Here is a 22,821-nt window from a genome sequence, read left to right as displayed (position 1 = left end):
TCTATAAGAACAGAGTAAGAAATAGTAGTGACTAGTTCTCTGATCTAAGAAATTCATCTGGTTTTAAAATCCATTCTCTCTATGATGAACCATAAAAAACTCCACTCAACTCTATCATATACTTTACTTATATCCAATTTAATAGCCATTTCAGATTCCAATCCGCACCTCTTAGTTTTAAGGTAGTGCATACATTCATGAGCAATTAGAATATTGTCAGAAATTAATCTACCCTTTAAAAATGCACTTTGGTTTGAACTTATTGAATTATTCATAAACTCCTGAAGTCTATGTGCCAGAATTTTGGAAATAATCTTATAAAAAACTGAGAATAAGCTAATAGGTATGACCTATGACATGTCTCTAGCATCCGAGATTTTAGGGATAAAGCAAATTTGTGTATATAATTAAACACCTTGAAAATTTTACCTCTACCAAATAAGTTACGAACTACCTTAAAAATATCATAATCCACAATATCCCGATAAAACTGAAAAAATCGTGTTGTGAAGCCATCCTCACTTGGAGCACTTTGAAGACAAACGCTGAAAGTGGATCTCTTGGTTTTCTCCATAGAGATTGATCTTATTAACCTCTGGTTCATGAAAGCTGTAACCAGAAGACTGAAATCGCTGAATATGTTACCATGTTCTAATGGGTTAGTTGATGAAAATATTTTCTTAAAATAATTTTCAGTCACCAGAGCAATATTTTATGGATCTGAAGTCATCTCACCATCGTGCCGAATTAGTCCTCATATTTTGTTTTTTCAGTTTCTAGCTTGGATCTTCTGATAAAAGAACTTTGTGTTGTTATTCCCTTCTTTCAGCCATTTACATCTTGATTTTTCTTTCAAAAATTTTTTTCTTTTGATAGTGTAACACCCTAATATTCAATTCCTTATGCTCGAGTCATAACTCAATGATAATAATGTGGTACGACTCAAAGTGAATTTATAATACATATATATAATTGAAAAGAAATATTAAACGATAAGTCTAAAAAGGAGTAAAATAAAATCGCGATCGGAAACACTCACGTATCGACGAAGAAGAAGATAAAACGCATTTAAAAAATGGAAACATAATAAAACATTGAGGGACGAATAGAATAAAGACAGGATATATGTAAACATAAGTATAATAGCCATTAGTCACGACTTGCGAAGTTGAGGTTGGCTAATGTTACAGATATAAAAAATCAGTTGACAATAGCATTTCCTATCTCTTTCAAAATATGCATCAAGGCCTCTATAGGCAAGTTTCAAAAGAAATATATGCACATATATCATTAAAGATTTTCCAAAATAAGGGAAGAGATGCTAAATAAAGTACAAAATAGAATCAGAATAAACTCGTCGCCTTTCAGACAAACTCTAACTCACTGCAGAGCACCAGGACCTGCATCTGAAAAATAATAGATATGTACGGAATGAGAACTCCCAACGCATGGATTCTCAGTACGGTAAAAATGCTAAATAAATACAATATAAGGCAGGATAAAATGCAACTAAGCAATCCTAAACTCCATATCTCAATATTTTTATCCTAGATTCTCACTAATCTGTAATTAGGCAACTATCATAAGGGATTCTACTCTAATTCACTTTCCGCTTTATTTCCACAACACTCCAATATTATGTCAAGTAGTTAAAAATCAATCATACTTACTCGTCTCACGATTACCTCAACCTTATTGTTGAGAGATTGACCTTCTCCATGATTTTTTCTATATGGACAATCTCGTGAGATACGCTCTGGTTTGATAGCTCATCTTCCAATTTTTTTCTACCTTTAACACTTCTGGCCACCAAAATAACACGTTATCTTTAATTGTTCCAACCTAAAATTTAATTCTTTAGTTACCTTCTTAGAGTTGGATTTGTTTTGCTATTGCAACTGCATTAGACGGTGCCTACATTACTTTAATTTCTGTGCCAAAATGTACATAAGTGAGTCATTAACTTTCATACTCCAAACTTCTGCTATCAGTGCTCTTATATCCTCCATCTCACACTATTAATCTTGGAATTTAAATTTTTTTTGGTATATCATTTTGAAGGATTCGAATCAAGTAAGAGAGGAGCTTGATCCAAACAATTCTCTGATAATCTTCTTACCACTGCATTTATACAAGTCTCTCTTCAAGATTCCAGCCATAAAAAATCAAGCCTCTCCCTAATTAATACCTCCCTAGCCCTCTTATTTCACCATGTGAATCACTGTCCTATCATCTTAAGATCAACCAATTGATTATCATCAATGAAACGATTGAAATTTTTAATGAAAGCATCGGACCTCATATTCCCTCCCTCATTTTCTCCATAATTTGTAGTTACATTGAAGTCACCCAAGATGATAAAACTATCTTCAATTGCTGAAGTCGAGAAGAGAGTTTTTCGAATTGATTGATTCGAATCAACTCATTAGTGTTCAAGTAAGCTCTAACCAACCCCCAATTCACATTCTTATTCTCATCTTTAACCGAAGTAATTATGGAAAAGAGTTTTGAAACAGAATGTGTACCTCCACATGATCTTTTCATGTTACAGTCATTCCTCCTGATGTTTCATTCTTGTCCACTAATATAAAACTTTGATATCTGCATGATCTAACTTTACGTTCTACCATCTGAAATTGGTACCACCTCGAAAGAGTGGGATTGGCATATCCCTTTAAGATTGTAGACTGTCAGAGGTCTCTCCAAACTTCGATAGTTCACATTAGGACTCTCATGGTGCATTGGGTGCCACTGAATGACTGGCACCCACCACCGTCTCTTGATCTATATCTCCAACAACTGCTCTAGTTAATGATTCTAAAACTATCTCCAATTTATCTTCCATCCTTTTTTAAGTCCCGGATAGCATCTCTATCCTTCCATGGTTTAATCTAGCCATCTGTTTTAATTTTTAACATTTGACGGAGTATTCAGAAGCAGGAGTACTTGGCATGCGATTTTCAGTTAGGACCCCTGTGTTAGCATGCTTCGTTTGGGAACTACTTGTTCCTCCCAATTGAATTTGATTCGAGCTTATAACCATAGCATCCTCTATACTTCTATCATTCTTCTTTTTCTCATCACATCTTTCGTTCCTGACAGGACTCTTGACTCCTGGATTTTATTTTTTTTGTCTTTGACACTCAAGTTTAAAAATTTATCTACCAGGCAGTTTGCGAGCAGTTTCTTTCTGCGAAGAGGTTAGCCCACTTGAAAGCTCTTTTCTCCATTTCTCCCTTCATTCTCTTTAGTCTCTACTTTTATACCAATTTGACCAGTTCTGACCTATTCTCCTATCTTATCCTATTTATTTTTATATCTTCCCAAAACACAACACATGTTTTATGGTCATGACCTATAGTTGCAGAATATGTACACACCATCTCTAGCCTTTCATACCAAACTATCACTCCAATTGGAGACTTGTCAGGACCAGTAACCTTAAGAGAGTCTTTTGTAACTTGATTTCCATTAATAACCATCCCTTACTTTGATGATACGTGTCTCTCTCCCTTTAACATCAAACAGTCCCATATCCATCACCTTACCAAGCCTTTCACCAAGCTTTCGAGCAACTTCCAGCATTTTAAATATTTCGGAAACTCCCAAATTTGGGCCCATATTGGTATCTCATTTATTAGTTATTTTCTAATGCACACCCCTCTTTCCAGCGCTGGCCATACAGAGCATAGTCCTTGAAAAGGCATGGGGAGTCTCTCTCAATTCTCATAACATCCTACTCATTATCGAAGAAAAATTGGAATTGATTGTGATAAATCTCCTTTACTTAAAACCCTATTGGTCTCTCTCCAGATTGTTTTGAGTCCCCCATCCATAGTTCTGGTTAAAAATGGTTAAAAATGATTTTTCAGCAAAAAGTCTTTCAACCAAACTATTATTACAGTTGTGAATAGCCCATTTATATCCTCTTCTTATATCATCACTCTCTTTATTACTCAAAGAAATGAAATCAGTTAAATTCTCTCCACTTTCTGTCATGGTTTAGGAAGGTAATACCAAGAGAAAAAGATAGATAGAAAAAAAAAATATGCGTTGTATGATCACTTTAAGGGCTTGTTTTGGTGAGCTTCTAAAAAAAGATCTTTTTTCGAGTTATCTTTTTTTAAAAGATCTTATGAAAAAATAAAAGTAATTTTATATTTAGATATCTCATACAAAAAGATATTTTTATCAGTCAATTATGTTTAGGTATAACAATATAAAAGTACTTATTTATTTATTTATTATATAAAAATACCTTTTTTAAGAAAAAAATATCTTTTAAAAAAAGATGTAAATTACAATTTCTCAAAAAAGATATTTTTTATTTCTCTAATGCTTTTACTTTTATTACTAAAAATTTGCTAAACACGTTAAAAAATAAAAAAAATCTTAAATCTTTTTTTATCAAGATAATAACACCCAAACAAGCACTAAATTAAAAATGAAAAATGAATTGCTAATAGTTACTAACTATGTTAGAATAATATTTTATTTTTATTATTTAAATGTTTGATATTCTTCTAAAAAGAAATTATTGATATCCATATACTTTTTTAATATTCGTCTCAATAAAAATCGTTAGTCACAATTTTTTTAAAAATAATTTTATTTTTTGAGAATTATCACCTACGATTTTTATTTAATTTTTTTATCTTATTTAAAGTTAATACTTAAGATTTTTACTTATACCAATTATTTCTTATATTAGTATATTATACAAAAATATAATAATAATAACATAAATCACAATTACTTTTTTCATATAAAAAAAATAAAATAATAAAAAAACTTTTAAAAATTTACATTTTAGACATATTACTCTCTAAAAAAATACCAAAAAACTTTTTAAGATAATAAACTGCGGATAAATTAGTTCAAATTCAGACATTTTATTTTAATTATAAGGGTTAATTTAAAAGGAGTGTCTCCACATATGTTATTTTAAAAGACTTTATTAATATTTTTTATAAAACTAATTTATCAAAAATATAAATTTTTAAAAATTTATTTATTACTTTACTCTAAAAAAATTTCGCCGATTGATTGATGTATATAATCAAGAGAAGAAAAATGCTACTCAACATTTAAATATTGTCTTTTATTCGGCCTTTAAATCTAATATTTTATTAGTCACAAAAAATCTAATATTTTATTATTTTAATTTTTTAATTAATTATGTTTCCTATTTTTAAAAAACTATTTTTTATTTAATTTATTATTATACTTGTCACCGTAAAATTTGTAACCACTTGCAATGCATTGATTTTTCGCAAACCATAAAATTTGTAACAACTTTTTGTGCACTAAATCAGCGAAGTTTTCTAAAATTAAATAAACAATATAAACACATCCAAAACTATGTATTGACACATCTAAATTATTGAGTAGTGGTTCTAAATTACACATAAGAGAAAGAAAAGCTAGACTCAAATACACATCCAAAATTAAAAAAATGCACTCTAAATATTTTATCAATACATCTAAAATTTATGTAAAAAAACTTATATATAGACATGAAAACATAATGAACAACATAAATACATCCAAAATTAAGTATTGATATATTTAAATTACGTTAATATTATAACTTTCAAATCAAACATATGAATGCAAAAAAATTATAATCACAAACATTTAAAAAAAAATAAAACACAAACACTTTTAATATTATGCTTAAATTAAAAAAATAGAATTTTGTATTAAACGAACAAAAAGGAATAACCAGAGACAGAGAAAGAGTGTGACGCGGGAGAAAAGACCGGAGAAGACATGCACCGACGAAAGAGGCGCAGGAGGAAGTGCGGTTGTGCGTGGCGCGAGGAAGGAGACCAGGGACGGGGAGGTGCACATCGATGAAGGAGGCGCGAGGTGTGTGCGCGGCGCAGGGGAGGTGCGCGTCGTTGAAGGAGGAGATCGTGCAGAGAAGGTGCGCGGCCGTGAGAGAAGACGAAGATGAGGAGTGGGAGGCACTGTAGCTTTGAATCTTCCCAGAGGGAAGATTTTATTAGTAAAAATCTGATTTGAAATATTTAAGATTTTATTTGAGATTTATTAGGATTTATAACATTTAAATTTAAAATTTTAATTTTAGTTAATCTGTTTGTAGATTTGTATTTAAATTAAAAAAAATCTATTTTAATATGTTTGTTTTATTTTTATAAATTAGTGTAATAAAAAAATTGAATAAAGGATCACTTTTAAAGAATATTTAATTGTACTGTTAAGAGAAGGCTAATTTTTTTGGTAATAGATTGAAGAGGTGTGTTATACATAGTTATCGAAAGTTGATATATTTTTTTATGGATATTGAGATAATTATTTTTTTTTAAATTAAAAACTACAAATTGAAAGTTCATGGTAGAGGTAAAAATCTGAGAGTCAGATTTTGGATAGAGTAGAAAACCGAGTGTCGGTTTTGGATAGGAATAGAAAACTGAGAGTAAGTAAAACAAAAAAAAATTCAAAATTCCCTAGCATGTTTCAAAAATTTTTTAATGTTAAAATATAAATTTAAAGGTCAGATTTGTAAATTTTTTTTAAAAAAAATTAAAACCACAAATTTAAAGATAAAATTTGTGATCATCTATACAAAAAAAATCACACCAATTTTTCACATTATTTAAAAATACCATCACAATCTCAATAATAAAAATAAAAAGTGTTAAAGAGAATTGATGAATTTGAATGGCTGAATGTAGTCACGTACCATGACCATGAACCTACAATATACACAACAAAGGCCTGGATAACTAATTTAATTAAGCTTTTTTTTATAAATAACTTAAACATTAAATGACTCTGTTAAAAGTAACTTATAAATAAGTTATTTTGTGTTTGGATTTTTAACTCTAAAAGTGCTTATTTTATAGAAATGTAATGAAAAATAAAAATATTATGAGAGAAGTCATTTTTTTTTAACTTCTCTATAAACTCCAAAATAGCTTCTTAAAAAGTTACAATTTGGTTTTAAAAATTACACCAGATATTAATACAATCACTTTTCATAAGTCAAAAGTTAAAAAAAAACTAACGGCCCAAAGTACATGTAGGCAGTAGGAACATTTCTTTGTATAAAGGTCCGATTTAGTATTTAAAGAAAAACTTATTAAATCTACTTTTTTAGGACAGATTTTTAAAAATGATAGTAATTATATTTGTTAAATTAAAAAAATTTTATAAGTAAAAATTATAAAAAATCTGTTTAATAAATTTACTTTTAATATTTTAAATAATTTTAATAGATATAAATATAATAAAAAGATAAATAAATATAAATATTTATAAATAGATAAAAATATATATTAAATTTATAAATATTTTAAAAATTATTTTTATTTTTTTAAATATAAAAATATTATATATACATAAAAAATAATTATAAAATTATTTTATATATATTTATAAATATATATTATTTAATTTATTTTTAATATATATTTAAATTTTAATCTGATATCATAAAATTTTGTATAAAAATAATAGTTATTTTTTATAATGTGCATTAAAATTAAATTATTCTAATATGTCTACATATTTGTTCAAATAGTCATGTCCTTAAGGCCTTGTTTGGTAAACAGGAATTGGGAAGAAAATGAGAAAGAAATAGGAGAGAGAAAGAGAGAGAGAGACGGTGACTCGGTGAGGTGAGTAACCGAATGACGAATTAAAACGAAAGGTTTAGGGGCGAAGGGAGGGAGACGAAACTATTGATTCCGCTACTGTGTAATTGAATGGAATTGCGTGCACAATAGAATTAGAGATAACACCGAAAACAAAGAATCGTGTAGAATCAAGGGAGCTAGGGTTTGCGATGAGTGAGAGTAACAGCAACAGCAACGGGGTGAGCAATATCAACATCATCAACAACAACAACAACAACAACAACAACCACCACCACCACAGCAGCAGCAGCAGTAAGGAAGAGAAAGGCAGAGATCTGGGGCTGTACTTTCTAGAAGTGTGCCGGCGGAGGGGGACGGGGGCGGAGGAGGGCGAAGAGAAGGCGGAGGAGGCCCCAAGCGAGCTCAACACCATCAACAGCTCCGGCGGATTCGTGGTGGTGTCGACGGACAAGCTGTCAGTTAAGTACACGAATGTGAACCTTCACGGCCACGACGTCGGCGTGATTCAGGCGAACAAGGCTGCTCCCACGAAGCTGCTCCTCTACTACTTCGAGATTTATGTGAAGGACGCCGGCGCCAAGGGCCAGATTGCCATCGGCTTCACCTCCGAGTCCTTCAAGATGCGTAGGCAGCCCGGGTGAGAGTTCTTCATTTCCATTCTCTCTCCGTCTCTTCAATTACAAGTAGAGTCTTCAATTGCAATTCTGATTCTTCGATTTCTTGAATAGGTGGGAGGCCAATAGCTGTGGATATCACGGGGATGATGGGCTTCTTTATCGTGGACATGGCAAAGGGGAACCCTTCGGCCCTACCTATACATCTGGCGATATTGTTGGCGCTGGAATCAACTATGCTGCCCAGGAATTCTTCTTCACGTAATTTCCACAACCACTAGGTTTTTCTTTTTCCATTTCTCTTTCTGTTTCTGTTACATAACAAGATTTTGTGTTTTATGTCAGTAAAAATGGGCAAGTTGTTGGCACAGTTTACAAGGACATGAAGGGTCCACTCTTTCCTACCATTGCTGTTCATAGCCAAAATGAAGAGTATGTTCTATCACCATGAATTCTAGTATTAACCGTCTCTTCCTGTTTTTATCACACACTATTTATTTTCCAATGTAGTAGGTGTTTCTACTTGCTATATATGAAGTCATCAATCTGAGTATAATAGTAAACGGCATTGAGATTTTAGTAGTTATTTTTAATCTTAAATTGTCAATCCAATGCTGAGCATGCATTTGTTTACCTTTGAATTTTCAGTTCTGCTTCACTAAATGAATGTGCCAGTCTATTATCAACTCATAAAGCTGAACTATGTTATGAGTGGCATTTGATAAGAAAACATAAAAGAGCCAATAGCTGTAAATCTGTTTTAAGCCCTGACAAATTATTTTATGAGTACAATACTGTTTTGTGTTGTTTATAATAAAAAAAAAATGAGAGGTCTGCTTAGTGAATGATATGGGCAGGGGAAGTAGTTTATTTCAGTGTTTAATTGATCCGATTATGATTCCGCTGAATCTGCCACCCCCGTCTTTAGCATTTTTCCTCATTTCAATTCTTAGTTATTTATCCCTTCCTTCATTTAAGAGGGCTCGTCTTGTCAAGACACAGTAATTACTAATATTCGAATGGCAGCTTCTTTTGATCATTAGTTGAGGAATTTAATTTTACAGGACTGTGTTTCATTTATCTCTGACAGGGTGCATGTCAACTTTGGGCAGAAACCATTTACCTTTGACCTAAAGGTAAGAACCATTTTTATATTTTGTTCATTCAAGTGTACACATCCTACCCTAGACTTGTAGTCAATTTTATTAGAAGCGATTCTCTGTGGCATCTAAAAGGAATTATCATTTCCTGAGTTGAATTGTTTAAGAATATTATTCAAACAGTTTACATAGATTTAAGTTCTTCCTTTAAAATCTAAAGAGCACTTTTTCTGAGAAATTAAGCATAAACAAGAACATCCTGAGACTCCTTTTTTAATTATTTCCCTTATAAATTCCCCCTCAATATCTTTCCTCATTTTTTAAAAGAAAATGATGACTAAAATTGTTGTGAAACAGCACTAATTATATGAACAGGATCATACTTGGATGCAAAGATGACATGTTTTCATTGTGATTATCTACATTAACCAGAATCATGGTCATATGACACTTCAATTTTAAAAGTACTGAAGTTATTATTATATGTTTTTGGATTAGGAATTTGAAGTGCAAGAAAGAATGAAGCAACAACTGAAAATAGAGGAATTGCCTCTGACATCAAATGTTAGTTACGGGTGAGACAAAACTGCCTCCAGATTACTTTCTTTCATGTGTCTTTCATATCTAGGATTATTCTTGGACCTTCATGTGTAGTTGGTAGCCGGGTAAAATTACACAAGTGTCAACTGATGAAAAATTCTTATTTGTATGTGTGGGGATCTTTCAGTGCTGATTTCTTATGTTACATTTGTCTATAGCTTTGTCTCTGCTAGCAATGGCTTCTGGTTTTTCTTTTCGGGTCAAATGACATAACTTTAATAAAGAGTTTGAAGTAGTACTAAGTGGTTTTGAGAAATTTAGTTATTAGTTAGTGTAAAAACTTTAATATGGACACTGACTAACCTGTTCTGTTTCCCAAACTTTCCCCTTCTCTGATGTTGTATACTGTATTTCTTTGCGTTGTATACTGTACAAATGTTGAAATTAATATATTTCACCAAGTGACATCCATGACTTTCTTGCCAACCATTCTTTACAAATGTTGAAATTAATATATTTCACCAAGTGACATCCATGACTTTCTTGCCAACCAATACTATTTCAAAAGCAATAAATAGGTAATAATATATTACAATTTATATTATTGTCAGAATTGTCCGTTCTTACCTGCTACACTATGGCTACGAAGATACCTTGAATTCATTTGATGTGGCTAGTAGAAGTACTGTTCCTCCTATATATATAGCTCAGGAGAATGGGGTTGATGAGCAGGAAATAATGTATGCATTGAATCACCGAAAGACTCTCCGGCAGGTAGGCTATCAACTTTTGTTCTAGCATGTATTATTGGGACAGGAAACATGGGAATATTAGATAGGGTGTGATTTAGTATGTTTTCATCAATAATTACTGGAAAATGTTTGATAAGAAAATGACATTACTAGATAAGAAGGGAAATTAAGAGAGGAAGAGCTTGTTTGGGTGGCATTAAGTTGTTAGAAAGGATCTTTTTTCATTGAAAAAGATTTTTATTTTTTAGTATATTTGGCAAAATTTTAGTAGTAAAAGTAAAAGCACTAGAAAAATTAAAAAAATATTTTTATTTTAGAAGCTACAATTTACATCTTTTTATAAAAGATCTTTTTTACTTAAAAAAAGATATTTTTAACATAATAAATAAACAAAAAAAAGTACTTTTATATTGTTATAGCCAAACATAATTGTTAGATAAAAAAAATAGTTTTATATAAGATATCCAAACATAAAACTATCTTTACTTTTCTAAAAGATCTTTTAAAAAAAGATAACTTAAAAAAAGATCTTTTCGTAGAAGTTCATCCAAACAAGCTCTAAGCTAGCATCCGAAATAAATCACAAAGAAAAGGAAACAAAAATGTCAAATTGTTTTCATTGTTTTTTTTTTTTTCAAAAATTTCTTGTGATCCCTCTTCTTGGAACTATGGGAAGTTTTTTTGCTCTAATATAGTTTGGTTCATTTCTTTTGTCAACATCATCCTTTAATGAAACCACTTAGACTCTTTTGGAGGCATGCATATATCCTAAATGTAATCATACCTGCTGCACTGAATCTTCTAAAGGTGGGAAAAGTACGAGATCTTTTAGTTCATCTGGATGGTGTTCATGGATTTTATATAAATGGTAAAAAGGTGGATTCACATTTGACACAGGAAATAATGTAAACATGGGCCATTTTTGTTATCATCAATATAAACACGTCAATAAAAAATGAAAACTGAAAAAAAAATATTCTGTAATTTTCAGTTGTGATTCCACCCCCCCCCCCCCCAAAAAAAAAAAACCAAAATTCTGTCCCTTTTATGGAGGTTTTTCTATCATGTTTTAGTGGAGTGAGTAATTATCAAATGTATTATTAGTCATCATAAATCCAATCTCTTGTTTCAATGTAGAGTCTCTGCTTTTTTAGAATTTAGAACTTCTAGTCAGTGGCCATGTAATAAAGTACCCATAATGTTAGATTACCTTTCTATTTTTCTTCCCTAAATAGTTTATATGATTCCTGGCTACATATGCTAGCTGATGTACAAACTTATGGCTTACACCTTTTCTCTTCAATGAAGCTAATCAGGGATGGGGAGATTGATACTGCATTTGGTAAATTGCGAGAATGGTATCCCCAGATTGTTGAGGTGCGCTGTTTCAGATTATAATTATATTGTATATCCTGCATGTCTATCCTGTTGCTAAGCTAGCTTCCTAATTTTACTAATTTAAATGTAATTCGATTCAATCTGCTGTGGCTTAAATGATCTTCGATGTATGTGTAATAAGTATAGACTTAATCTGATTGTTATCGTAAGTAATATCTGCTCATAATGGCTGATACTTCTGCATTACACTGAATATAATGGTGGTCGCCCTCTGCTTTGATTTCTTCTATTGGTCAAATTACTTTTATTTTAGTTTGAAGACTTGATTTCATAAGAATTTGTGATGGCTAGACTTTGCCAGTTGGCTCTAGTCCCCCCTTCTCTTCTCTCTCTCTCTCTCTCTCTCTCTCTCTCTCTCTCTCTCTCTCTCTCTCTCTCTCTCACACACACACACACACACACACACACACACACACACACACACACACACACACACACACACACGTGGCAATACATGGCCAACTTGACCATGATATTCATGTTGGAATACTTTAGTCCTCAAGACATAGGTCTACCATTTTCCCTTTTATTTTTAAATGATTCCAAATATCATCAGACCAACTTGTGTGTGAAATTCTTCATTTGATATTTATTGTCTAAGAATATTCTTTTATTGTATTTAACTCACTAGACATGACTATCAACCTGGTTATTGCAGGACAATACATCAGCTATGTGCTTTCTGCTTCATTGTCAGAAGTTTATTGAATTAGTTCGGGTACATTCCTTTTAATGTTTCATGTTTTTCACTATTAGAAGCTTTCCCAACTGAATTAGCATATAAGGCTGCGTTTATTTCTGAGAACAGGACAAAACAAGATACTGAGAACAAGACATAAAGGACAGAGACACAATTTAGTGTTCTTGTATTCTGTTTGGTCATAAAATAGAACAAATTATGAAAATCTAATTTATTCTCTTTTTTTTTTCATTCGAAAATTTTGAGAAAAAAAATATAATAATAAAAAGTATAATTATGAAAAATTAACAAGAATAATGAAAGAAAAAATAAAAAATAAGTTGTGTTCCTTGTTAGTGTTTCTGTTCTTCCTGTCAGGATAGATACAAAATACATTAATTCAGTGTCTCTGGACATAATGTCTCTGTCCATATTTCATCTGTCAAACACGGTTTTATGTTTCTATGTCCCTGTCTCAGTGTCCGGTCCCTGTAAACAAACGCAGCTAAGATATTATATTTTTTGTTTTGCTTTTTAATGGTTTAATAGTAGTATGAATGTGAGGCTCGGGTGATAGTTTCTGCGACTGATGCTCTGTGTAATAGTCAAGCTTAATTGATATTATTATTATAATTATCGATTGTTACTGATTCAATTTGGTATGTAGCTTTTATTTAAAATTCCTATGTATTGGGTAGAGAATTACTTAATTAACACTTTTGCATTCCTCTCTGGTATAAATAGATTGGAGCACTGGAGGAGGCTGTCAAATATGGAAGAATAGAGTTGTCAAGCTTTTTTGGGTTGCCTGTCTTTGAGGACCTAGTTCAGGTGAATTTCTTTACCGACAACTAAAATCATTGCTGCTACACCAATTATTTCTGGCTGATTTCGAATTTCATAGGGCCTGGTTTGGTTATAGCAAATAATCATTCTGGTCTATTTCGTGCATGCTAAACATGAGCAGTCTCTTCTTCCCTCAAATATAAGCCTTCACAATTGCTGGAGATTACTTCACAAGATTATTTCTGTTCATCTTATTGGTAGTACAGTTAGTTAAATTTATCTTTGAATTCTATATTTCTTTTTCTGCAGGATTGTGTTGCTTTGTTGGCATACGAACAACCACTGGAATCCCCTGTAGGTTATCTTCTAAAAGATTCACAACGTGAAGTTGTAGCTGACACAGTCAATGCGTTGATCTTGTCAACAAATCCCAACATGAAAGAGTCCAAAAATTGCTTGCACTCATATCTTGAGAGGTTACTTAGACAGCTAACTGCTTGTTGCTTGGAGAATAGATCTTTGAGTGGGGAGCAGGGAGAAGCTTTCCAACTTCATAGAGTGCTTAGCAGTGGTAAAAGAGGCTAGTGACTAGTATTTGGTGATATGGTCTATTCACATTCTTTCTCTGCTGTTAATATTGCCCGGGTTTCTTTAGAATGCCAAGTTATCAAAAATTGATCATAAACGTCTCTTATACTGTAGAGTCCCCCACCTTCTTAGTTCTTACTTGGTGCATACTTTTTCCTGTCATTTGAGAGGGGGTTCTCTATGTGCATGTAAGATTGTAACTAAAACATCAGCAAAACAATGGAAATGAAAAATTGAACTAAGTAAAGATTCAAATTCAAAGTTAAAATCTGTGCTGAAATTTCAAAAATTTAAGCAGGTTTGGAACTTGGAAGCATATATAAATACATGTCCATCGTATTCCAGTGTAAACTTTAGGCTTTATGATAGTTTGTGTATTGAATCCTGAGTTCGTGACGTTCAGAGCCAAACCATGAAATACGATTGAGTTTGATGCTGTAACAAGAAACAGTTAGACTTTGAGCAATGCCAATTGCAAGTTGGTTATGGTGTTTGACTTCGACTGTCAACTACATGTCACGTTAGAAAATAAGTATCTCCCACTTTTCCTTTGATTCTAGCATTTTAGTTTTCTCTGCAACTACAAGGAAATATACGATGTTATCATTGCTAAAAGAGAGTTAACAATGGAGAAACCTTGCCTTAAATGTGGCAATGATGTATAGTCCTATATCTGATTCTACTGCATTACATTATAACAATTACAAATTACAATATAAAAATACTGTGATTATGTATGCATCTAATAATAATATGGTGCTTTGAATATTGTTACATAAATGATGCAACAAATGGCAAAAACAATGATGAAGACATCAATAGTGAGGGCAGAAACAGCTTGATCGCTAAGCTTCATATTCTTCCCACCAAGACGGTCAACCATGTCTGGAACAGATTCATAGCTTCTGAGTTGTTGCTCATAAGGATCCTCTAATCTCATTTTTATCTTTTCTGCTTGGCGGCTTGCAGCCTCTTGAGCCAGAGTCCAATCGTAGAACGTTCGACTCTCTTCGTCGCTAAGAACATCGTAGATCTCCCTGAGTTTCATGAATTTTTCTGAAGCAGATTTGAGAGGCAGAGAAGTTGTGTCTGGATGGTACTCCTTTGATAATCTCCGGTAAGCTGTTTTGATTTCTTCTAAATCCGCATCTGCCGATACTCCTAAGAATCTGTTTGTTTTGTTGTTTTCATTCATGAATTAGTCATTTATGAATAAGTTGAGAAATTCTTGCATGCGTGTTCTAGTTAAAATCTGAATAAGTAAGTAACTGACTCACTCGTAATGGGAACCTGAGGAAGCGCTGAGCAAATCAGCAAATGATTCTCCTAAGAGGTTCTTAGGGTTCTTATTGTCTGCGGTGGATTGTTGTTTGTTACTACCTCCAACCCAACCATCATTTTCATTTTGCCAGTGGATTCTTGTGTCCACTCCAGGGGAAGGGGGTGCTCTTCTTTTGTTGCCAGGGCCCTTGGAAGCCCGCACCTGCAAACTAATGTTATTATTATTATCGGTGTTTGTGGATGGTGTTACTCTCCCTCTCAACCACCTTGCTCCTCTTCCTAATATGGGATTGTGTAACAAAATCTGAGGAGTCGCAGTGAAAGCCATTGCTGATACTCTATAGGATGGGAGAATAAGGGATGACAATGAATTGTCTGGTTTTGCAAGCTGAGAGAATTACGTGGCGCATAATTATTCTACTTTCTGTGGCTCTCACTCACACTCTTCAAAGTGCACTCAAATAAGGCTAATCACAAAATAAACATATAAATATTTTCTTTTCCTTTAACTCATCTAATAAATTGTATCTTATTTTAGTTGCTGAATAAATATATTTTAAAAAATAAGTTTATACGTAATTTTAAATTAATATACTAATTTTAAAATAACATATATGTTGAAAATATTATTTTATTCTAAAAATTTTCTATTTTTAAGGCTGGCAATATATACCCTACTTACTGGTACTCAACCTGGATCAACTAGTTCGGGTAGGGTTGTCTACCTTACTCGCTGCGGGTAAGATAGAATAGGGTGTAAATTTGCTTGCGGGTAGGATAAGGTACGGATTTAGAGTATATCCAACCCTATCCTACCCTTATCCTTAATATATTATATAATATATATGTAAAAGTTATCTATGTAGTGAAGAAAGTGAGTCTTGTACTCATAATTTTTTTCTTATAAAAATTTGAAATAATCACTAAACTAGTTGATGATCATATTATTTGTAATTTTATGTTGGATTTCTTTAAGATTTTATTGTTTTTAATTTTAATTTGTACTTAGTTTTTTATTTTCTATTTTATTAATATGTATAAAATTTGGAATGATTGAATTTTATATTTATTTGAAAAAAATTTTTGTTTCTGCAGGTAGAATTTAGAACTTTAGGGTGCGAGTAGAGTTAGGATTGAGAGATTCTCAATCCGTGAGTAAGATAGGGTAGAATTTTAAGAAAGTTTTTAACCCGCGGGTAGGATTAGGATAGAGTCTAAATTCTACCCTACCCTACTCATTGCAGTCATACCCATCTCTTTTCTCTCTCTTTTTTTCTTTTATTTTTCATGAATATATAAGGTCCCAAAAGTGTTGGATCAAACCAGGCTTCTTGGTCCAGATCTATGTGGACTGAGCTCCTTTGTTATGCTTTTGCATATTATTCTATGTTTCGTTTTTCTTTTCATTTCTTTTTTCAATGAACTATTACAAGAAGGTTATGTATTCAGTTTAACCTTCAAAAACATTCAATTCTCTTTAACAAAAATAATCTCAAAAAGATTAAAACAATATTTATGTTAATTGATATATCAGTTTTAATCAATTGACATTTTGCTGAGTTCATATGTGCTGGTGAAATCAACGTTGCCAAATGGTTTCTGCCCACTTTTATTTTGAAGAATTTAAATGTGATGTGTTAATTTGGCTACCTATTTATTTGGTGAATGTAGAAATATTTATTTTCATTAACGTGATAATATTTAAGTAATATATGTATACATTTTTTTCACAATTATTAAAATTAAATTCTTATTTAAAAGTTTACTTCCTAGTTCCTATTCTTTAAAGTGATTTCGAAGTTGAATGGTAAAGGATATAATCGATCCAAAAGAAGACAAGAAAGGAATTTTCAAATGTTAATAACCTTTTCTTTATGCTCAAAACTTAGAATATAATGTGTTTTTGTTCGTAATAATGAGAATATAAATCTTTTAAAATTATGTCATTTTTGTCATGATATTATATATTATAGTACAAAAAATTTATAAAATTAGACTATTTTTATAAAAAAGTCGTAGGGAACAAAAGTCCCTGTCGACTAAGAAAAACAGGATCTATGCCCGTCGACTAAGAAGAACAGGATCTATGTAGATAAAAAAATTAATAATAAATTTTTTAGTTATTATTTTTATGTGAAAGAGTTTAATTTTTTACTAATAATTAATTTTAATATTCATTATAAAAGAATTTAATGTATATAATTTTACATTTAATTATGTATTAAGTCTATTGCATAATTAAAAATAATTCATTTTCATACTTGTTATTTAAAAATAATATTATTCTCTTTGTATATATAAAAATATAATTAGATATTAGTATAAAAATTTTATATTAATAGTTAAAAATTAACTCAAAACTAATTTTTTTTAAATAGTTGAATCTTGATTCTAATTATTAATTATAACATCATATTTTCTATAAATTATATGTAATAAATATTTAAAGGAAGAGAAGTAAAAATATCATTTACAAAGATAAACAGTTAAAATTTAAAATTAAATAAAAAATATGCATATAATAAGAATAATATATTTTTTATGTGAATAATATTGTATAATTAGTTTTTAATTATATTTAATTATAAATTTAACGTATTTCTTATAATTTTATGAATTTATTTAAATTATATTATTTTATTAATTTTGTTTTTCTGTGCATAGAAAAGTAGAAAAAAATAAAAGAATGAAAGAGTAAAAAAAAGATAAAGAAAAAGAAGAAAGAGAGGGAATTTTTTAAATTTAGAGAAAAAATTAATTTAATTATAACGAAAAAATATCTCATGATACATTTTGATTTGTCAAATTAATAATATAAAATATAAAATATAAAATATAAGTTATATATAAAATGAGAAGAATAGAGAGAATAAAGAAAGAGAGAGATAGATAAGATCATAAGAGAATAGAAGAAATAAATTATTAATTTTGAAGAAAAATATTTTATTTCAATTTTAATAAAAATATTATGTGACACATTTTTATTGTTAAATTATTAATATAATAATATAGTTATATTTTAATTTTAATTTTAATTGCAATTAAAAAATATCATGTTGCACATGTTAATTATTAAATTTGTAATTAGTCATTGATAATGATAAAAAAAAGATAGAATAAGTGAAAAAATGGGAGAGATATAGAAAGGGGAGAGAAGAAGAGAGAAGTCTTTCATTTTGGAAGAAAAAATTTAATTTCAATTATAATAAAAGAGTAACATGTTACACATTTTAATTGTAAAATTATTAATGTATAACGGATAATAGACGAGAATCGCGCAGCTTATAAGTTGTAACCAGTAAAGCAGAGAGGAGACCACTTCGATAAGACATTAAAAATGTCTTTTTCTTGAAGACGTTTACATGTGTTATGATATTATTAGACATCTTTGTTAAATCGGTTAATAATTTATTTTTTAATAAACTAAATCAAAATGGTTTATATAGCAACAATAATAAATCTAATTATCCGCATTATAATTATTATACCTGATTTGATCCTATCAATTTACACAATCTAAATCGAATCATGTTTAAATTTTTTGATAAAAAGATGAATATATCCCTGATTTTTATTTAAAAAAAAATAAAAAAAAATGATTTTGAGAACAATTAGATTTATGTTATTGTTATAAAAAATTGGTTTTATTCTAATTTCTTAAGATATTAACAAATAATTGGTTCATTTATAAGTTCAGTAATAATATGGCATATAAATGTCTTTAAAAACATGTTTTAGGCGTTTTTATGGAGCATTCTCCAACAAGAGATATGCAAGTAAGAAATATTTCTTCTCTACTAGTTATCACTAATGCAAGAATGCAGTATGCATTCACCGTATCAATAAATAGAGTTTTGTATAACCTAACATTTAGCCTCACATAACATAATTCACTCCCTTCCTCCTCCTTGACCCTTAATTACAAACCCAAAAGAAAAAAAAAAAAAAAAGAATACATGATGGCCGAGTCATTTATCTTCAGCATTGCTGAATCACTACTCATAGGGAAGCTCGTTTCTCAGGCTTATGAACATGCTTCTCAAGCTCCAACCCAGTTGCTTTCCGTTGTAGGATAATTTATCGGATCAAAGAAATCAAAGGTAAGCTAGACAAGGTTGCAGCTGATAGGAATAAGTTTTGCCTTGAGATCATTCACGTTGAAAGACGTGTTGTGCATAAGAGAGAAATGATGATAAAGATAATATCATTGACCTCTTGTTAAAGAAAAGCAATGAGGTTGATGGTAAAAGTGTCTCTGTTGTCTCCATTGTGGGGTTGATAAGACCATCATAGATGGTGTTTTTCCATTAAAGATATGGGTCTGTGTTTCTGATGAGTTTGACCTTAAGCAACTCATAATTAAAATCTTGAGATCTACTCCAACCTCAACTAACCTAGGCAAATTAGAAGACTTAAATGTCCAGCAGCTACAGAAACATCTCAGAGATGCACTTACCGATAAAAAATTCTTACTCCTCATGGACGATGTATGGAATAAAGATCATGTCAAGTGGGAAGAGTTGAGGAACTTGTTGCAATTTGGTGCTGAAGGAAGTACAGTTCTAGTGACTACACGTAGCCGCTTAATTCGTAGCATGATGAGCAATGGTTCCTTCTACATTTTACATGGTCTATCTCATCTCAAATGGCCATTCCTACAAGGAGATGAAAAGAATCATCCACAATTGGTGGAAATTGGAGAAGACATTGTCAAAAAATGTAGTGGGCTTCCATTGGCACAGAGAACATTAGGGAGTTCACTGTTCTTAAAATTTGGTGTCAAAGACAATGAGATTTGGAATTTTGAACAAAAAGAAAGTGATGTCTTGCCTGCACTTAAATTCAGCTATGATCAGTTACCTTGGCACTTAAAGGGATTTTTTGCATTATTCTCCCTTTACCCAAAGGACTATAACTTCAATAGTTCTTTAGGATCTTTGCCTTGGGAGGCACTTGGTCTTCTTCCACTACCAGAAAAAGGTAAACCAGTAGATGATCTAGTCAGAGAATGTGTATATGAGTTACAATCAATATCATTTCTTGAGGACTTTGTTGACTATGGTGGTGTATATATATTCAAATTGCACGATTTAGTGCATGATCTTTTATTGATTTTGATTTTTGAAGGCTTTTGAAAAAAAAAAGTTTTATTCCAATGATGTGTTGTTCACCGCAAGCGCACACTCTGTCTATTTATTTTCAATATAAATACATAATCTTTATGAGAATATTTTTCCAAGATTATTGGTAGGATATATATTTAAACAAAGAGCAATACTAGGGGACAGCAACTTTTGTAATTGTTAGCCATCAATTAACCATCAATGATGATTTAATGGTGTGAAATTGGTATGAGATTTCATCCAATGGCTCACCTTTCTCTGCTGGTTATATGCTGGCCAAAATTTAATAGAATTGCTGACCCCCTAGACTTTCCCTTAAACAAATTTGTTAGAATGACAAAATCTATTCCGTAATTTTTTGACAATACAAATGACAACCTTTTAATTTATTTTCCTAGTCAAGATGCATTTTCTATCTTAAAGTTTCTCTGAGTATGACTTTAATCAATGACGTATTAGATCCACCCACATATTTATTGAAGTCATAAACATGATATATATATATATATATATATATATATATATATATATATATATATATATATATATATATATATAGCTATTTTGAGTTTACTACCCAAGTGCTACATTTTAACATAAAAAAGACAGAGTACCTTTTATTATGTTGGACATATTCATTATGGGAATTTATTGTTTCAGATGATGATGGGAAGAAGGAAGATGATCTTGGACCTTGGTTGCAATCAAAACTCAAAAAGAATTGATGCTATGATGAATACTGTTTCGAGGGTTATCTGAACCGTTGAGTCGGGTCTGAACATGAGGTCCAGGTCCTTTTGAGTGGCAGTGATCGACTTATCGATGTTGAGGTGTTGCCTATCCGAGTTCCTCGTGAGGAGATTGAGGGTGGTACCTGTAAGAGACTCCGATGCTTAAGTTAATAAAGAATTTAGGCAGGTTTTTAGTAGATTAGAACGTGAGTTATACTTAAGAACTGCCAGTGTATTTATAGTAGAGTTCGATGATCTTCCTGGAGGCGATAATCTTATCTTATCTTATATCTTTGGGAGTTTGTTGAGATCTTATCTTTCTCACTCATTGTTTTCTAGAAGCATTGGCTTCACCGTGTCGGTTTAGTAGTATCCGACCTCTTGGGAGAGGTCGAGTAGAGGGTAGAGGCCCCTCTTAGGCCGGCCCTTTGTTCTTTGTCGGTCCCGGCCTCGTTCTCGAGTCAAGGTATGAACAATACCATGTTGATTAGTATTAAATTTTTGTGTTATTTTCATTTGTTATCTTATTTTTCTCTTCTAGAAAGAAAATTTGTTATGTTTATCTTTTTCTAAGTTAGTTATGCTTATATTTCTCTTATAGAATCATCTAGAGATTCTGATTATTTTATCTTATTTCAAAAATCAAAATCAATTTAGTAATTAGTATTTTTTTTGTGACTGAAATAAACTAAACAAAGAAAAACAAAACAAAGGAACTGCTTAAATAGAGGGACAGTCCCGTTTAAGACTACTCTTAAATTCCTGCCAATGAGAATGAAGCTCCACATGAGAAAGTTGTAACTTCATCGCCATCTTTGTCATAGTATCTGCTCCTGTATTTACATTTATCATAATCAAACGAAAGTCAACACGCCAATTCCAATGCATGATATCTCTTATTTTGAGCACCAATGGATCAATAAACCCAAAACCATCTTGAGTAACAAGATTAAATGCTTTCACACAATCCATCTCACAAATAACATCTCGTTGACCCACATCCTAAGCTAAGAGATATCCTCTCCAAATAGCAAACAATTCTCCTTGAAGAATACTATTACTTTCAATCATTCCCAAACACTCCCTTTACCAACTCCCATTAGAATCTCTAATAACACAAGTAAAACCAACACTATTATCCGAACCAAAAATAACTAGCATCACAATTAATCTTAAAAGTACCAATAAATGGGAGATTCCAAAAAGCATTTAGAGTAGAGGGAAGGGACATACATTGTAATTAAAAAATATTCCTAAATTTCTTTTCTGAAGTTAATGACAGACAAATCACTTTTTCCGGAGGCCAAGTTTCATGAGGATTAAAGATGTTATTATTCCTTGTTCATCATATCCACCAAAGTCCCGAAAAGAACTTGAACGGATGCTCTCTACTATGATACAAGAACCAATTTTTCAATTTCAAATGATGACAATAAATATTCAACCTATATCAAACAAGTTGAGCTTTTGGATAATCTCAAATATAATGTAAAACCAATTCCTGACTAGTAATTAGTATAAATAAATAGCATTATTCTCTTATAAAAAAAATAACACAATATAAAATTTTTTTCATTTTTTCTCGTTCTTTCATAATTTTATTA

At 31.1% G+C, this 22,821-nt stretch overlaps 3 protein-coding genes across 3 annotated transcripts; 2 read left to right on the top strand and 1 right to left on the bottom strand.

Annotated features, from left to right (window-relative positions):
• Window positions 1-7,533: 7,533 nt before the first annotated feature.
• On the top strand, window positions 7,534-14,350 carry LOC112789511 (ran-binding protein M homolog). The gene is made up of 10 exons (XM_025831440.3): window positions 7,534-8,262; window positions 8,354-8,500; window positions 8,585-8,671; window positions 9,330-9,375; window positions 9,838-9,914; window positions 10,491-10,653; window positions 11,940-12,008; window positions 12,688-12,747; window positions 13,453-13,539; window positions 13,804-14,350. The coding sequence occupies exons 1-10, from the start codon at window positions 7,814-7,816 to the stop codon at window positions 14,077-14,079; spliced, it is 1,461 nt and encodes a 486-aa protein (XP_025687225.1). The 5' UTR covers window positions 7,534-7,813; the 3' UTR covers window positions 14,080-14,350.
• Window positions 14,351-14,663: 313 nt separating this feature from the next.
• Window positions 14,664-15,882, bottom strand: LOC112789512 (NAD(P)H-quinone oxidoreductase subunit T, chloroplastic). The gene is made up of 2 exons (XM_025831441.3): window positions 15,360-15,882; window positions 14,664-15,251 (listed from the first exon to the last, which is right to left on the bottom strand). Exons 1-2 carry the CDS (start codon window positions 15,689-15,691, stop codon window positions 14,825-14,827), a joined length of 759 nt encoding a protein of 252 aa, XP_025687226.1. The 5' UTR covers window positions 15,692-15,882; the 3' UTR covers window positions 14,664-14,824.
• Window positions 15,883-19,841: 3,959 nt separating this feature from the next.
• LOC140183115 (putative disease resistance protein RGA3) lies at window positions 19,842-21,211 on the top strand. The gene is made up of 2 exons (XM_072231129.1): window positions 19,842-20,343; window positions 21,147-21,211. Exons 1-2 carry the CDS (start codon window positions 19,842-19,844, stop codon window positions 21,209-21,211), a joined length of 567 nt encoding a protein of 188 aa, XP_072087230.1.
• The last annotated feature ends 1,610 nt before the right edge of the window (window positions 21,212-22,821 follow it).

Source organism: Arachis hypogaea, chromosome 3, assembly GCF_003086295.3.
Source record: "Arachis hypogaea cultivar Tifrunner chromosome 3, arahy.Tifrunner.gnm2.J5K5, whole genome shotgun sequence".
Classification (NCBI taxonomy): domain Eukaryota; kingdom Viridiplantae; phylum Streptophyta; class Magnoliopsida; order Fabales; family Fabaceae; genus Arachis; species Arachis hypogaea.
Note: the sequence above shows the minus strand (reverse complement) of the source record. Positions and strands in the feature narration are given on the sequence as shown.

What these genes read in the sequence shown, in the direction of transcription:
- LOC112789511 (XM_025831440.3), top strand. Translation starts at nt 7,814, where the DNA reads ATGAGTGAGAGTAACAGCAACAGCAACGGGGTGAGCAATATCAACATC. An exon ending in GCCCAGGAATTCTTCTTCAC is followed by an intron (nt 8,501 to 8,584) that starts GTAATTTCCACA and finishes GTTTTATGTCAG; the next exon opens with TAAAAATGGGCAAGTTGTTG. An exon ending in GTTCATAGCCAAAATGAAGA is followed by an intron (nt 8,672 to 9,329) that starts GTATGTTCTATC and finishes TATCTCTGACAG; the next exon opens with GGTGCATGTCAACTTTGGGC.
- LOC112789512 (XM_025831441.3), bottom strand. Translation starts at nt 15,691, where the DNA reads ATGGCTTTCACTGCGACTCCTCAGATTTTGTTACACAATCCCATATTA. An exon ending in TCCTCAGGTTCCCATTACGA is followed by an intron (nt 15,252 to 15,359) that starts GTGAGTCAGTTA and finishes CAAAACAAACAG; the next exon opens with ATTCTTAGGAGTATCGGCAG.
- LOC140183115 (XM_072231129.1), top strand. Translation starts at nt 19,842, where the DNA reads ATGGACGATGTATGGAATAAAGATCATGTCAAGTGGGAAGAGTTGAGG. An exon ending in TCTTCCACTACCAGAAAAAG is followed by an intron (nt 20,344 to 21,146) that starts GTAAACCAGTAG and finishes TTATTGTTTCAG; the next exon opens with ATGATGATGGGAAGAAGGAA.